The 14,971-nt window shown below is 45.8% G+C and overlaps 1 protein-coding gene across 2 annotated transcripts in view; it reads right to left on the bottom strand.

The window, feature by feature from the left end:
• Window positions 1-2,707: 2,707 nt before the first annotated feature.
• Window positions 2,708-14,971, bottom strand: part of TSC2 (TSC complex subunit 2) — a 61,989-nt gene continuing 49,725 nt past the window's right edge. For both annotated transcript variants that reach the window (XM_078856598.1, XM_078856599.1), the window contains 10 exons: window positions 14,540-14,662; window positions 13,707-14,125; window positions 10,641-10,719; window positions 10,010-10,096; window positions 8,417-8,603; window positions 7,832-7,971; window positions 6,343-6,421; window positions 6,034-6,125; window positions 5,524-5,622; window positions 2,708-4,370 (listed from right to left, as the gene is read on the bottom strand). In XM_078856598.1, coding sequence (XP_078712724.1) covers window positions 4,248-4,370; window positions 5,524-5,622; window positions 6,034-6,125; window positions 6,343-6,421; window positions 7,832-7,971; window positions 8,417-8,603; window positions 10,010-10,096; window positions 10,641-10,719; window positions 13,707-14,125; window positions 14,540-14,662 — 1,428 coding nt within the window. In that variant the 3' untranslated portion in view covers window positions 2,708-4,247. The remainder of the gene's footprint in view (window positions 4,371-5,523; window positions 5,623-6,033; window positions 6,126-6,342; window positions 6,422-7,831; window positions 7,972-8,416; window positions 8,604-10,009; window positions 10,097-10,640; window positions 10,720-13,706; window positions 14,126-14,539; window positions 14,663-14,971) is intronic.

Here is a 14,971-nt window from a genome sequence, read left to right as displayed (position 1 = left end):
TTAGTGTATATCACGCAGAGATTGTGTTTTGAATACTACCGGCCAAGGCGGTAAGGTGACCAGGAGATGGCAGTGCAAAGTTTATTTTGTGTTCCCACCACATTTTGGTACTCCGCTTGGCTCCCATTGATATATACAATCTTGATTTGAAGCTTTCGTGACGGTAGGAGGGTTTTCACACATCTTTGAGAGCTTTTAACAGACGACGAGACAAGAAGGCTCACATGATCGAGTCTCACCTTTCTCTGTGGTTGTCCCACCTGATGACAGACGCTTGTGTTGTGCCCGAAACGTCGTGATTTATTTCTAACTACGTGACTTTACCGAAAGAACCAAATTCATATATACAGTTTATATATAAGGGAAATTTGGGAATGTCTGTTCAAAATGTTTAGTATACTTCCCAACATGCTACAAACTCAAATTTGGCATGTGGGTAGCTTCTAGACTACACAATGCATAAAGTATAAAAAATTTACTTTTGTATTTTGGGGGGGGGCGCAATGAATAATATTTTGCACGGCAAGTGAGCGGTGACGTCACATCTGTGATGTCACCCGCATGCGGCAACGTTACGCAGTGTGCCTGCTGACGTCACGCCCCCCCCCCCCCCCCAAACCCTCCGCGTAGGCCGTGTATCCCGCACAAATGCGCGGCACAGCTGTCTCAATTTTCTAAGTCAAAACGACTATTTTCAGCTCGCTCTTAAATATAAAACAGAAACGACATCTGTTTGTGTGAAGCAGCAAACGCTCTCGAACGCCGAGCTCTGGCGTCATTAAATTTGCACTGCTTCTGCTATCTGGAATTTCTAAGGCAGGGGTCGGCAACCTACGGCTCCGGAGCCGCATGCGGCTCTTTACGGGCCGCTTCTTGACGATATGTACGTATGTACAGTATGTACTCAGCTGCATTGCGGCTCTTGAAATACTGAATTTTGTACCGAATTGGAAAGAAATGGCTCTTCTTGTTATTTTGGTTGCCGACCCCTGATCTAAGGGAACGCGACTTTTCAGCTCGCCACTTCATTCCCTTCCCGAGTTGCCTAAATCGACCTTGCGTATAAGTGGGTTCAGGTTGAATTCCCTTCAGTGAAAAACATCCGATTTCGTTAAATTGATTTTTCGGATTTTTTATTTCCAGTTAAATTGATTTGTTTCAGATCTTTTCTTTCTTGCAAGCATCAATTTTTTTCAGGGTTTTTCAGTGAAATACAAGGGATTATGAAATTATTCCAAGACAAGAATCCAAGTCCCGGGCGAAGCCGGGTAGTAAAGCTAGTATACAGTATAAAAAATGATGTAGCAAACATTGGCACACAACCCACCAGAAAAAAGTTAATGTACATCATCTTTCTTGTATAAAGGGCAAATTGTTTGTTGCTGGCTGCTTTACATTATGGGCCTCTGAGCCTGTGCTCAGCTGCCTTGATAAAAAAAATAATTAAACAAACATTTTGAACCTGTATTCATCAACGGAGTTGTTAATTATGCAGTGGCAATGGCGTCCCAATGTCTTCACAGCTTTCGCGAGAACGCAAATCCACAGGCACTGCAAGGCCGCGACACTGCAGTGACTGTCAGGGGAAGTGTGGCCACATGGGGCTCGGTGATATCTTCCGAAACCTTGCCAGGGATCCCGCTTGCCACCAGGTAGAGGCAGTCAAACCCAGTGCACGGAGTGATGGTGGCGAGACTTTTCCCATTTCCTTTGTGAAGCTGTGCCCCAGATTGCTCAAGCAATTGGGGAATTGAAACTTTTACCATGACCGCAACCGCGGGCCTCAATTCTGCATTGGTAAAGACGCATGGGATCAAGTTGCAAAAGGATTTGCACAGCAAATTGGAGCACATTGAAAATGCATTAGAATGGCACTTATTTAATCCATATAATTTGGGTTATATCGTCAGCTACATATTTCACAGCTCTATACCTACAACCTATTGTATTAAAGGGTTATAAATGCATAATGTTCAGAGCCAAACGGAAGTTTTATACGTCAGAAAATGCGAGATCAGCTAATTGCAATAACCCTTTCACGGTGAAATAGCTGAAGTGCAGAGTTGTGTTTTTATAACAGAATTCGTTTTTGCATGCTTTACACCCATCGTCTACCTTGCAATATGGACATTTGCAGTGGGCTCTTAACAGTAAACACTGGGGTGCAGTGGTGCACACAATCCAGGAGCTATGGAGGATTGGTGATCATGCAGTTTTGCAAATCTCCCCAACCTGCTGCGAGGTGGCACAGAAATGGCAATACAGCAACAGGATTCAAATGCACGAATCTGCATTATCCTCATATGCATAGATTTTCTGGGTTCAGTACTCGGTTTCCTTCTGCATGCCAAACACTGGTGAAAGGAATTGGTCAAACATTGAAATGTTGCAGGACCCTCAAGTGTTTTTGGACGTTCTTGTTTAAAGGGCATCTGCAAACCAAGTTAGTGATTTTATTGCTCAAAATGAGCAGAGGCAGTACTCATCCCCCGTTTAAAACCCAAAGCCAGTGGTGAAAACTCCAGAGGATAACCACTGTTGACCAACGTTAGATGGGGGCAAATCAACCCCCACCTCAGGATTCGAACTTGCAACCTCATGGCAAGCCGCTCATTCTTACAGCCGAGCCACCTGGCAGGTTAAATTGCAATTGACTGATGGAAATGGAATTCAACTTTACAAAAATGGGACTAGCATGTAAACCAAATTGCACTAAAAACAAATTTTATTACAACATAACTTCAAACTTTACAAACAGGTATTCACAAGCAAAAATCGTGCCGAAGCGATGTGCAGCGCTGCGGGGAGAAAGAGGCAGGAACTGGCATGGGGCTGCCAGGTCAAGAGTTGATGAACATGGCAAGGCACAGCCACGGGGGTCTGCAGTGGCCGCCAGGATTTAATTGTGGGGCTGTTCCAGCCAAAAGCATATTCGGCACTTGTGCCAAGCTATGGTTACTGAATATACACTTCTACTGAATTGCAAAATCGAGATGTTAGGCCATCACTTTGGAGATGGTGGGTTGCTGGGATTGCAATGCATGCGATTACAAAACTTGAAATGTGGAAGCCCTATTCAGAATGCGGCACATGCTCGCGCATATACATATGCGATATCAAATCAGTGGGTGAAGAGGGCAAACATAGGCACACAATCGCGGCACTCCGTGGGTAATGGTTGCAGCTTCATTGCGAAAATGCTTGAACAAAAATGTTTTTGGCTTGCAATGGCTTCTGAGACCCCAAACCCGAACAAGCAATTCCCCGATGAACAGAGGTTCACAGTACAATGTCGAGCCACGCCGTTTGTTGACAAAGTATACAAGTCACACTGCACACCACGATCGCTAAGCTAATTTTGTTTGTCGAGTTTAATGACAGTTAAAGCAGCAGAGGGCCAACCTAAGAGATATGCATTGGCAATTTGAAAATTTATACATTTAAGTTTAGATGGCATTCTTTCAAAGAACTTAGACCATATTATTGCTGAACCCTTCATGTTTTTTTGCAGATGAAAAAGATAGTTGACATTTTATTCAACTTCAGAACTTTTTTTTTACAATTTCTTAGTGTTAGGTATTTCAACTTCATTTTTTTAAGTGTTACAGCAACAATGAACACTTTGTAAAAACACACGTGCAATATGGAAGCAGATTATGACATTGATTTGGGGGGGGGGGGGCATCGCATGTTATCTCTTGAGATTTTAACAAAAACTTGACCTAACAAACGAATGAGAAAGTCACCGTCGTATTAAGGCAGTTCAAGGTTTCATAGTAAGGAATTGTCCAACCTGGCAGTAGCACATTGTATGGAGGGTATATTATTTTACTGCATATAAATGTTACTAATGCCACACTTCTAGTGCTGCAATTGGGAATAACCCTCAGACATTCAGTCTGTACATGGAGGATGCTGCAGATCATAGAGTTGCAAACACACATCCAGTTGTAGATTGCATACAAAAATGGAGTGAAGATTCCTTGTTTACTCGGATTTAGACAAATTAATGGAAAGTTTACTACCAACCGTTATATGCCACCAATTACAGATCCCCACTTGCTAGCTTAGAAACTGGAATCCATCTAACATTTTGGTACAATATGCTACAATTTTTATTTATTTTCAAACGAAACTCTTAAAAACACCGTCAATAGCTGTACACATTTATATTTAGCTTCACTTTCAGTTTTAGAGTTTCACCTTTGAACAGATTTAGCTTGCGCGGGTGCGAGCGTTCCAAACTTTTAGACAAATTCGCTGAAGTCGTCCATGGTTGAGATGAGTCTCATGCGCTGGGCTGCGTCGGCAGCGATGTTCACGACCGTCTGCGACGTCCTCATTTGGCGGCTCTGGATCTCCTCCAGCACCTGCCAAGTGCAGCAAGAGCAGACGGATGAATCTCACAACTGCTGCCACCTCCCGACTTGAATGCACCACTCAGATTAGAAGCTCGGCCCTACTTGCAAGTGATTCTGAAGGCCAAGTAACACTTGGGCAATCTCAGCAGCAATTGTTACTGGCACCTCATTTATTACTTTGAGCAACTATGGCAACTTTGTAAAGAAGCAGCAAAAATCTACGAACTCGCTTTCTGCAGTTTTGGCTATCCACGAATCGCATCTGGAACTCTACATGACTGCATCGAGAGAAAGTTAAGAGATAAAGTGATAACAAGAGCATGTGATGCTAGAAATGCGGGAGAATGTGATGCGAGCGATGGAACTTCTCAGATGGTAATTAATTGAAAATATACGTTTTCGTAGGCCAATAACCATTATCCGCGAAATTTTCTATTCACGAGCACCTCCGGAACGTCGTCCCTCGCGAATAACGAGGGAATACTGTTGCGGTTCCTAAGATGGGAAGAAGCAATTTGGGCTGTGCCCAATGCACATTGCTCACTGTCGCCAGTGCAAGTCTCACATACGCTTAACGGATGCAGTGTGCTTGGGTGACGAGGTCCCACCTTAGCCCTGCCATGTGGTTTGTTTAGCATTCAAGCCATAAAATCTCTGTAGAGTGCGGATCTGTGGTGTCGGCTCGTAAAGCACAACACATGAATATTCAGGTGTGATGATGGGTGTGCATGGGTTGGCTACGTACAGTGTGAAAGAAGTTTAACGTGCGTACATTCAGAGGGATAACGCTCAAAAAGTACAATGCTGATAAGTGTGCACAAAAGCGTGAAGGAGGTGCATTAGTTGCAAAAAGGACGCCATGGAACAAGGAAGTTAATAAAGAAAACATTGCCAATGAGAGCAAGGGCAGGACTGCTAGATGTGCCGATGGCTGATCGACGACACTGGTGACAGAATGGCAGCCATAGGAGAGGTGGCAGAGGACACCTACCCTAGAGATGGAGCAATGAAATCAATTCACGTACAGGAGTGAAACATGAAAACATCGCTGGGTTAATGGGTGGCAAAGGCATGGGGAGGCCTTCATCCAGTAGTAGATAGATGATGCCCGATGGATGATAATGATGTGCGATGCAGTGAACATAACGATCCCGCCACATACCCGCTCCCGGATCCGTTTCATCTGCCTCAGCCGTGCCAGCCACTTGGATGCGTAGGTTTCACGGGGGTTCGCCTTGTACTGATGAGCAAGTGATGCCATCTAACAAACGATAGCACAGCGAGGCAAAGTGTTTGTGCAGTCGCAGCAGACAAGCCATGCACGGCCGTGTGCACAATCTCTTCCGCGGGGCAGTAGATACCGCGATAGCTGGCGCAGTGCGCCCTGTGTGCTGATGCGAGCGCAGTGCCAAAATACACGACTTCAATCATCCAGGACACTAAGTGCCGCTGCTCAATTAATGGATGTTAGCAAAGAAAGAAATGAACCTAGTACACTACTCCGCACAAGCATGCGTTTAAAACATTTTTTTAGCCAGCACTGAAGTTTTGGGTAATTAAATGATACAGACGAATGGCATTTACGCGATGATGGGTTTTCCCAGTAAAAGTGAAAAGGTAAAGAAACTTTGCCAAAACCATTAGAGGGAGATTTAATTAGGTGGGCACTTACATTGGCATGCAAAGCCATCTGCCGAGCCAAGAGAGGAAGGTTCTTGTCCGAGACTATCTTTGCCATGGTCGTATCAATCAGCCCTTCAAGATCTGTAGAGGAGAAAGAGAGGTGGCTGAAACAATTGCAAGGTTACATTTAAATTCCCGTGTGTGCCTGTGGTGACAGTGTTTTCCATGTCCCCGATAAAAAATGTTTGAAAATCCTCACGACAAATGCAAGGTTATTTGGTGGGCAGGAGAGAGGGCGCAGTGCAGAAAAAGCCATCGTCAGAACAGTACTTGACGAATACAAACACGCACGAGATACCTTTCCTGGCCTGTACAGTCACCAGGCTGCATTCGTAGTCCAGGGGTTTGATTACGACCTCCACAAAATTAAACTGGCCCTGTAAACAAAAAAAAACGATTACAATACACCAGACTCTTTTTCACATTGATCTTTGCCAATCTGTAAATTAAGCTGCCTTAGTTATTAGGCAATGAAAAATTTGAGACAAATGCAGATTTACAATTTTTTTTATCGTCACTACAGCTTTGGGGATGTTAACTGGATGCGAGACGTACGACGATTCGTATTGCAAAGGACACACGGACAAACCAAGAGTCCCAAATAACTGCTCTATTTATTCTTGTTTATTAGCATGGTACGTAAATGCCAACCTGCACAGGCGTTAATCCTGTCCACATGTCCGCAAAAACATATTGGAAATGTAAGATGCAAGCCGATTACGTAAGTTTTAGTTTTTATACGCCGGGCTGAGTGGTGCACGCCTGTAAACCTAGCACACTTTGGATGCTGGGTTGGTGGCATGGCCCAGCGGTAAAGCAGTTGCCGCCTGTTTGCAGAGATTTGGAAATTCAAAATCAGCGGCCACCCTGGTTAACACCGAGGGAGTATTAAGCATAAAATACGAACCGTCTGCTTTGCAGTGGATTTTAAAGATCCCATGAAGCTATTTGGAAAATTAGTCGGTGTGTGCTGATATCATGGTCCAAATTTAATCAATTGCCCCCTACTGGCAGAATTATGCAGACTCGTGGGCCTGTGCTGCATTCATTTTGTGCTGCGCAGGGACAGCTGCCATCACGGGTGGTGCCACTTTGGCGAGACCACCGCAGGGTGACTCGAGATGTACTACATGGGAGGTGGAGGATATCAAGTGATAAAAATTTTAGCTAAAACATCATAGGACTCCCAAACCCATTGGACTGAGAGGTAGCCAGAAGATGGCAGTACAGCAGAAAGGTTCCTGAACCATAATTTGCAGAACTTAAGAATGTCATCCTCTCATATGTGTGGTGGTTCTGTTGTATCCAGTTTCCTCCCAAATGTAAATTAATTAAAAAAGGAAGTTCCCACACGCAAACTCCGGTCGTCTTCGCAGCGGATTTTGGCTAACCATCGAACAAAGATGGTCACTGCATCGCGCGCCTTCAGATGCGCTTCTGCGGCCGTCTGGAACGCTTCTTTTCGATATTAGGAAGCCACTGGAGCTACGCACTTTTAATTCTAGATTGAAAACTAATTTCTTTAGAACCGATTTGTGTTTATTGTCATTTCCCCCCACACCTCCGATTACCAGTTGTCTACATATGGTGCAAAACAAGTTCAACATGCATCCAAATTTAACAGGACCCTCCTAAAAAAATGAGGGTCTTGGAACTCAGTGAGGCTTTCTACCAAATGACAAAACTTTTTTGCCCAAAAAATTAAACTCTGCTCTGCCACAAAATCAGGCGGCGGATGTATGGTGGTCGATGTCCGAATGATCTGGTGACCGTGTGCGTTTATGCACCCTGATGACCCCCATGCGGTAGTCCTCCTGCGAGTCGTTGTACACTATCATGACGAAGTCGTTTCCAACGTGTCGCTTCTTGTTGCAGCACACAGGATCCCTCTCCATGTTGGGCATCAGCGTGGCGACGTGGAATATGGCTGCAGGGGCATCGGGGGGGGGGTGGAGGGGGGGGCGGGAAGACGTTTCATGCTGAACGAGAGCACGTCAAGTCATTTCAGAAGCAGCGAACAGGAACACGAAAAATAACGTGTACGCCATTAATGGCTGCAACCATTTTTGAACTAAGATGTCCCCTGTATAGCCTACATAGACTGTTAGGGCAAGTGCTGTTAGTGAGCACCAGGGGGGGGTGTTGTAGCCAGAATAATGCTCTGCCGCCTTCGTCTTCCCATTGCTGATGTTTACACGCCACACCAGGTGCTCATTTACTGCCGAGTCGATATTAAGGGATGCACAGGACTGGTTTAGATATGGCTGGCAATTGAATGCAGGTCACATGGGTTCATAGGGTAGAGTCAACAGCCAGGATTTGTAAAACCGCACTCATCGAGTGTCACTGTCGCATGATGCAAGCAGACCCACTCTGCATGACGTCGTCGTGCCAGCAGTAAGCAAAGTCCCCGTCCTCCCCCTTGGTGTCCAGGCCGCCCAGGTAGATTTGGTCCGGGTCGCAGTCCCGCAAGCTGATGAGGCGGCCCAGGCCCTGCACGAAGCTGACGTAGCGTGGGGAGCCGTGTTCGTTCATCAGCATGGCCGCCTGGTTCTTCACCTGTCCGCCAAACAACACACAAACGCATTACGGGGGACGGAGCGCATTTTCAATACCTTTCCTGAATGGCTATGGCCCCTGGGAGGATGCCCTGAGGACTATTTGGTGCTTTCCCGGCTGCCCCTGGGGCTCGTTCTCTTTGGAGCAGGGCCTTCTGTTGCTTGGTCCCAGCTTGTGCCATGGTACTGCCCTTTTCTCCTCTCTAAACCAACCCACCCCTTCTGCAATAATGTAAGGTTGCTTCTTTCCTTCATTGAATAAAGCTTCTTGAGATATGATTGCAATTAGATGCTATACGAAATCTAAATAGTTGTTTTTCATGCCCGTATGACTGTGCAGTCTTCCTGAATAAGTCAACAACGAGCAGGTTGCTCGGCTACCCTTAAACATTTTCTTTAGCCATCATCATTTGCACAGGTTCTCATTCAACGCTCTTCCTGCCACACGCAACACTCATTAAAGCAACAATCGCCTACAACCTTATTGCTATCGTCCTTGTTTGTTGACACACTTCCCACTCACTTTTAGAGCTTCACAATAAAAATTGTGGTGGATGGTTGTGTGGAGGAGGGGGAGGGCAGTGGGGGGGGGGGGGGGAGAGCCCCCCATCTACAAGTACTTATAAAATTAATCTTAGATACAAAATGTATGACCAAATCACTCGCCACCAATGTTAGCCGTGGATCAGGAATCGAACTCAAGGGCACAGGAATCCGAGTACAGTGTGCTAAACACTACAATTATTCTTAAACAATGTGTGTTATGCCTCACATAAGACTGCAGTGCATCATTATTCTTACACAGCACCACTAATTGCAATACTGCACTTTTTACTTCTCAATTAAAACAGACTATTATTGGAAATGCAAAGTTTATAAGGTGGAATCAGAACCTTCTATATTGGTGAGATTAATGCTCGACATTTAAAGTTTGGAGTCTTTTATCACTGCCAGAGTGTCAGGTTTATGTCAGATAACCCAGTTACATCGATATGAGACATTTATATTCTGCACTTAAACCATCATCAGCCTTGTTCTATTTACTGCTGGATGAAGGCCTCAAAATCCGTCGACATCTCTCATGGTCCAGCGACACAACAATCCACCCTAGCATATGCATGAGCAGATTTGATCACTCCATCTCTGCGGGAGATGTACTCTCGGGCATGTTTTCTCCCATAAAAAAACTTTTACCAGCCATTTAAATTGCCTCCGAGGGTTCACACTTCTACCCATCATTCTTACTGTTAAAAATACCCTATCTTCAAACTTAAAATGGGCAAGTTACCGAGAATTTTAATAACATCTAGATTCACATTTATGTGATTTGTACAACCAACATGTAATTGTAATGGCAGCAGTGATTTGCAATGACCGCATTCTTCTGTGCGAGATAGTAAACCTCACCTGCCCCTCGCCTACGTAAATCACGCCAATCTTGTGCGTGTCGTACGGAGGGATTCTGTCCATCATCTTGATTGATCGCTCGACCGCCTAAGCCAGGCAGACAACATACGCGCAAGCTGAGTGCACAGCGCAGCCCTGCGTGCAGCATGCAAACCAGGACTGCAGAGTTCATTTAAGGCCACAGGACAGTGCAAAACAAGTTTATTGCATTTTACTTATCGACTCAGAAAAATCATCATCTGGCCAGGTAGTGCTGCTGGTCAAGAGCGAGACAAGCAATTGACCGATTGCAAGTTCATATCTGGGTCAGCAGTAAACCGAGCCCACCCCCCACCACAGCATCAATAAAATGAGTACCACTCTGCACAAGTCAGAAGTGATAATTTTGTGGAGAGACCGGCTCCTGGTTCTAGGAACGTAAATTGTCCACTACTCACCAAGGGGCTGCAGACGCTGACGAGTACTACTGAAAAGCTTGTCCGAATAGGCTTTGTAATGTTTCAGACCTGCCCGCGAATGAAGTACATTCTTTGAATAATCAAAAGCCAGTGTAGTACGTCAATTCTTCAAGTGGGTGCTCGGTCAAAAGACGTTTTTTTGTGCCAATGAACAACGACAACGCAATTCTGACCTGAGTCTTGGGACAAAGGATGGGGCGACTGGCCTCGGTTCCAAAGAGAGGAGAGTAGTAGAATTGCAAAAACACGAAGCTGAAAAAAAACACAGACACAAGCTCTGTACTCAACACTCCTCACCCTTGACGTTGAGCAGTCCAACAAGGAACTAACACAATCAGCGTTGCTTCCGTGATTTCGCAGGTTGGAGGATAAGCCGTTTAAAATTGTTGAATTAAAATAATTTACACGAATTCACGTGTTGCTTCCCACAATGGAACAATTCAGTTGATCCGATCCCAGATTAGATAAACCACACACACACACCATTTTTGTACGAATTTCCACCTTTTTTTCCCTCAAATATGATTCTTTCCCAACTCATCATTTTTCACGCGTTCCCTCGTCTGTATGGTCGTCACGCTCCGCGAGCTTCCTAAAATCCGCATAAGATGCACAAATCAGAAATATCCCATTGTTTCAAGCACGATTCGATGTGCATTTCGCAAGCACAAGAGTCGCGTTCAAACTGATAAATCGACGACTGGTTACCTCCCAACAGTTTACCAACAAGGATCACGGTGCTGTTGATATTTCCGAGGCTCAACCACTGAGAATTCCCACCACAAATTCGCAGGAGGCTTTTTTACTGGACACAGAGCTTGGCCAATGAGCTTCCCTCGGCCATTCTGGGGTCCCGTTCCATGCTTTTTAACGGCCAATTTGAGTGCATCGATTGCACAAGTGTGGACCCATGTTTAGTCTTAAACTGCCTCACCCCTGAAGGCAGGGTGCGCGTAGGACCGTTTAACGCAGCGATTTCCCGTCGTTGTTGGCTCAAAACGGATGCCAGCGACTCAATTATTTGCTTAAATCGTTGGACTTTGATTTAATTTGTTTTGATTGCGTCACTTTGATGACCCAGGTGACTTTTTACAAAATAAGAATATTCTGCTATTGGAGTTCCCACCTGGTTAAAATAAAAGAAACTTGAAATTGAAAAAATTAGGAGAATTAAACCTAACGCTGGGCCAGCCTAGCTGATTTTTTAATTATCAATACATTCCTGGTGTACTCCATAATACTCCACAACAGTGCATAATGAGATTTTACACATGCCAGTGCACAGTAAAATGTGCTGTACTGGCCAGGTTTATTGGCACAGTACAGCAAGTAGGTTGTTGGCTTAACCATGTGCTGCTTGTTGCTCACATGAGATGATTTTGTCACATCATGAGATTCCTCCCACGTGTAAAAATCTAACCATGGAGAAAGTAGCAGGGTTTGTCAACCAAGACCCTGCTAAAAAGGAGTAGAGACTCGATTCAGGTATTCCTGAGTAGCTAAAATAACCATTATTATTAGTGTAAGGTTACATTGAAAGCAAACTAAAAATGTACCATTAGGTGTAAGAATTCACCTCCACCCCTAGAAAATGTAATAAAGTGTTGCAATGCAGGGTGAAGATTAAATTGGAGGATTATTTTTTGTAAAAATGTGGCGAATATAGCAGCCACTAATGGTGGCAGAAGTGACATGAATTTATAGACATGTGATATACATAAATTGAAAAAAGAGGGTTCTTAAAACATTCAATTTAAAAAAAAACATTTTGGAGCTCAAGTATCAATATTAAGGAGTTGATGCATCATTACAGCTCCTGCATTTACTTTGAAATAACCCACAGCCGAGTGCTCAAGCCTTTGGACAACCGGGGTTAGAGTCAATTTAGATTCGAGGTCGGATCGCGATTACAATGATTTCACTAACTCGGGCGGCCGTGTTTCACATTAAACAGATTACCCTTCCACAAAAGGCACCGAAAGACGCCGCAATGCAGCGTTGTGTGTAAAGCAGGGCGATAACACAGCACGGGGCAAAGATAGTAATTCCTGGGCCCTGGGGATTAAATTACATTTCACGCCGCTACAATAGGCTTTGACAGAGATAGTTCGTTAACTTGGGAAACGCAATACAATGGGGCAGTGGCCTCGATCTTCAATGCATTCCTCGTGGCTCCACACTGCAGCTAATTCCTTTCGAATAAATTGAACATCACGACCTTGACAAGTGCAGTAATAACCTTGCAATATCACACGAAGAATTAGACAAATGACATCTTCCTTTCCCTGGGAAGACTGCCAAGGAGCCAAGGCCTTTTCAGGATGGTTGGCCAATTCCTTAGTGTATTTTGTAATAAGATAAAATCGAAAGGATTCATTTTAAATCACATCATTCATGCACACTGCATCTCATAATCGATGATGAACCACAGAAAAGCTGGAAGGTTGCCAGGCGGTGAGAGCTAGCGTAAAAATGCTCTGCAATTTAGTATACAGTAAATGTGTTTTCAGACAATTATTTGGCGTTTATACGCGTGGGGGGGGGGGGGGGAACCAGAGCACACGAACAAAACCCACACGTGCCAGGGGGCAACAACACATCCTATACAAAAGGACCAGACGATATATCAGTCCACACTTTGCTGTATGGCATTCCGCTGGCAAGACAGGGTATTTGCACCTCAATGCTCATGGAAAGGGAGTCTCAACATTGTCAATTGTGCGATCCACCAACCCTCGCCTCCAGTGTTGGATTACATGCGATGTGCATAGCCACCACCGTACCGTGGTGTATGGGAAGATATTGCAGTGTCTCATGAAAATACATAAAATATGAAAGGTGGCGGAAAACCACAATATCTCAAAGGATCGGTCAACAACCTATTTGCTGTAGAGTCATCCCCTGGCCAAGTTGTGACCCAAGTAGATTTGAGAATCTCACGCATGATCGATGCCAAGGGCTGGCCAATTCACATGCTTCATAGCCTAGAATCGTATTTGCACCCTCCTGCTGTTCAGGCAAGAGGAGAGCACCTATGGAGCTTGTCTGGCCTAGTGAAATCACCATTAAAGTGAATGGACAATGTCGATGTAATACATTTCCAATGGCGATTCTGGGTTGATATCGCCAAGCTTGTATCACCACGATACCGACCGGCTGCTTATCACAGCTCGTACAACGAGAACTCCTGCCTGCCGGCGCTGGGCACGGCACCCCGTACGCGCCGCGCCATCCCTCACCTGGGGCTGATGCCAGCAGTCATCTTCTCCGCGGCGCTCTTGTTGAGCTTGTTGAGCTTGAACTCTGACCTCTTGCGGCGCCAGTACGACGCGCTCTCCGAGATCGTGTGGCCACGCGGGCGGTGCTGGCAGGAGGATGAGGGCGACGTCGCCAATGCCGGCTCTGTGTCCGCAGCTGCCGCCGCTACTCCTCCTGCCGCCGCCGCCACTGCCGCCGTTGCCGTCGCAGGTGCAGGCGGGCTCAGAGTCGCGCCACGATTGGCCTCATCCTGGCTGCCCCGAGCCCCTGCTGTGTCGGCCACTGGGCTCGAAGACTCGAATAAGGGAGCAGATGAGAGTTCGACGGCGCAAACCTGCAGCTCCCACTCGCGGTCGTGGAGTGTGGAGAGCTCAGGTGAGGAGCTTGACTTATTCAGAACCTGCAGGGCAGGAGTGGTTGACACAGCGTTGGGACGATTAAATCGATTAAGCAACTAGAAGTTGTACAAATCTAATTCAAATTTTCCAATCAAGAGAATGAGCGAGTGACCTTTAACACAGCGAACAATCCTGACGGGCCCAAAAAATGTGCGTGACACTGCGGTGACAGTGGTGGACAAGCACAAATAACAAAAACTCACATTTGTCAATAACACTGCCAAAGAAGACAATTATATATCCAATAGACAACGTTGCAGGCCTTGGCCCTTCTCTGTTATGAGGGCCGTTGCCTGAAACGTCTCCTACCATATAAAATGTTTCCTCTTTAAGGGCATCATTGACGAATTCACCAATGGAGACAGAGAACACATGGGTGAGTGAACCTCAAGCGAGTGCTACCTTCTTCCTCTCACCTGCAGGTGCTGCTGCTCCTCCTCGCTGTCGTGCGACCGCCCTGGGGCTGCGCTCGAGCGGTCGATGGGAACGCCCGCGGTCGTGGGCAAGCTCTCCTCCCCCTGACTCGACGATGACGATGACTAAAGCAGGGTTGGGGGTGGGGGGTTCACACACACCCAGGAGGTGTCGGGCAGCTCCACGGAAAGACCGCAGCTGTGCGGTCAAGAGCCAGAGGGTGCCAGTGACACCCATTGGTGGCATGCTATATGCAAGCCTGGCTGAGAGCTCAGTCTTTGTCAGCATATTCCATCACCGCACCACCACCCCCCCCTCCCATTTATTCAGGGCCGCAATTTGATCCAGGAACCGATTATTATTAAATCACTGCACTTTGACGGTCTCATTTGTTCTCTGCCAGGGCACGCAAGTTTCCAGATGCCCTGCCACAG

The sequence above is a fragment of the Lampetra fluviatilis genome, chromosome 5 (genome assembly GCF_964198595.1).
Source record: "Lampetra fluviatilis chromosome 5, kcLamFluv1.1, whole genome shotgun sequence".
Classification (NCBI taxonomy): Eukaryota; Metazoa; Chordata; class Hyperoartia; order Petromyzontiformes; family Petromyzontidae; genus Lampetra; species Lampetra fluviatilis.
This window is presented reverse-complemented; position numbering and strand designations above follow the sequence as displayed.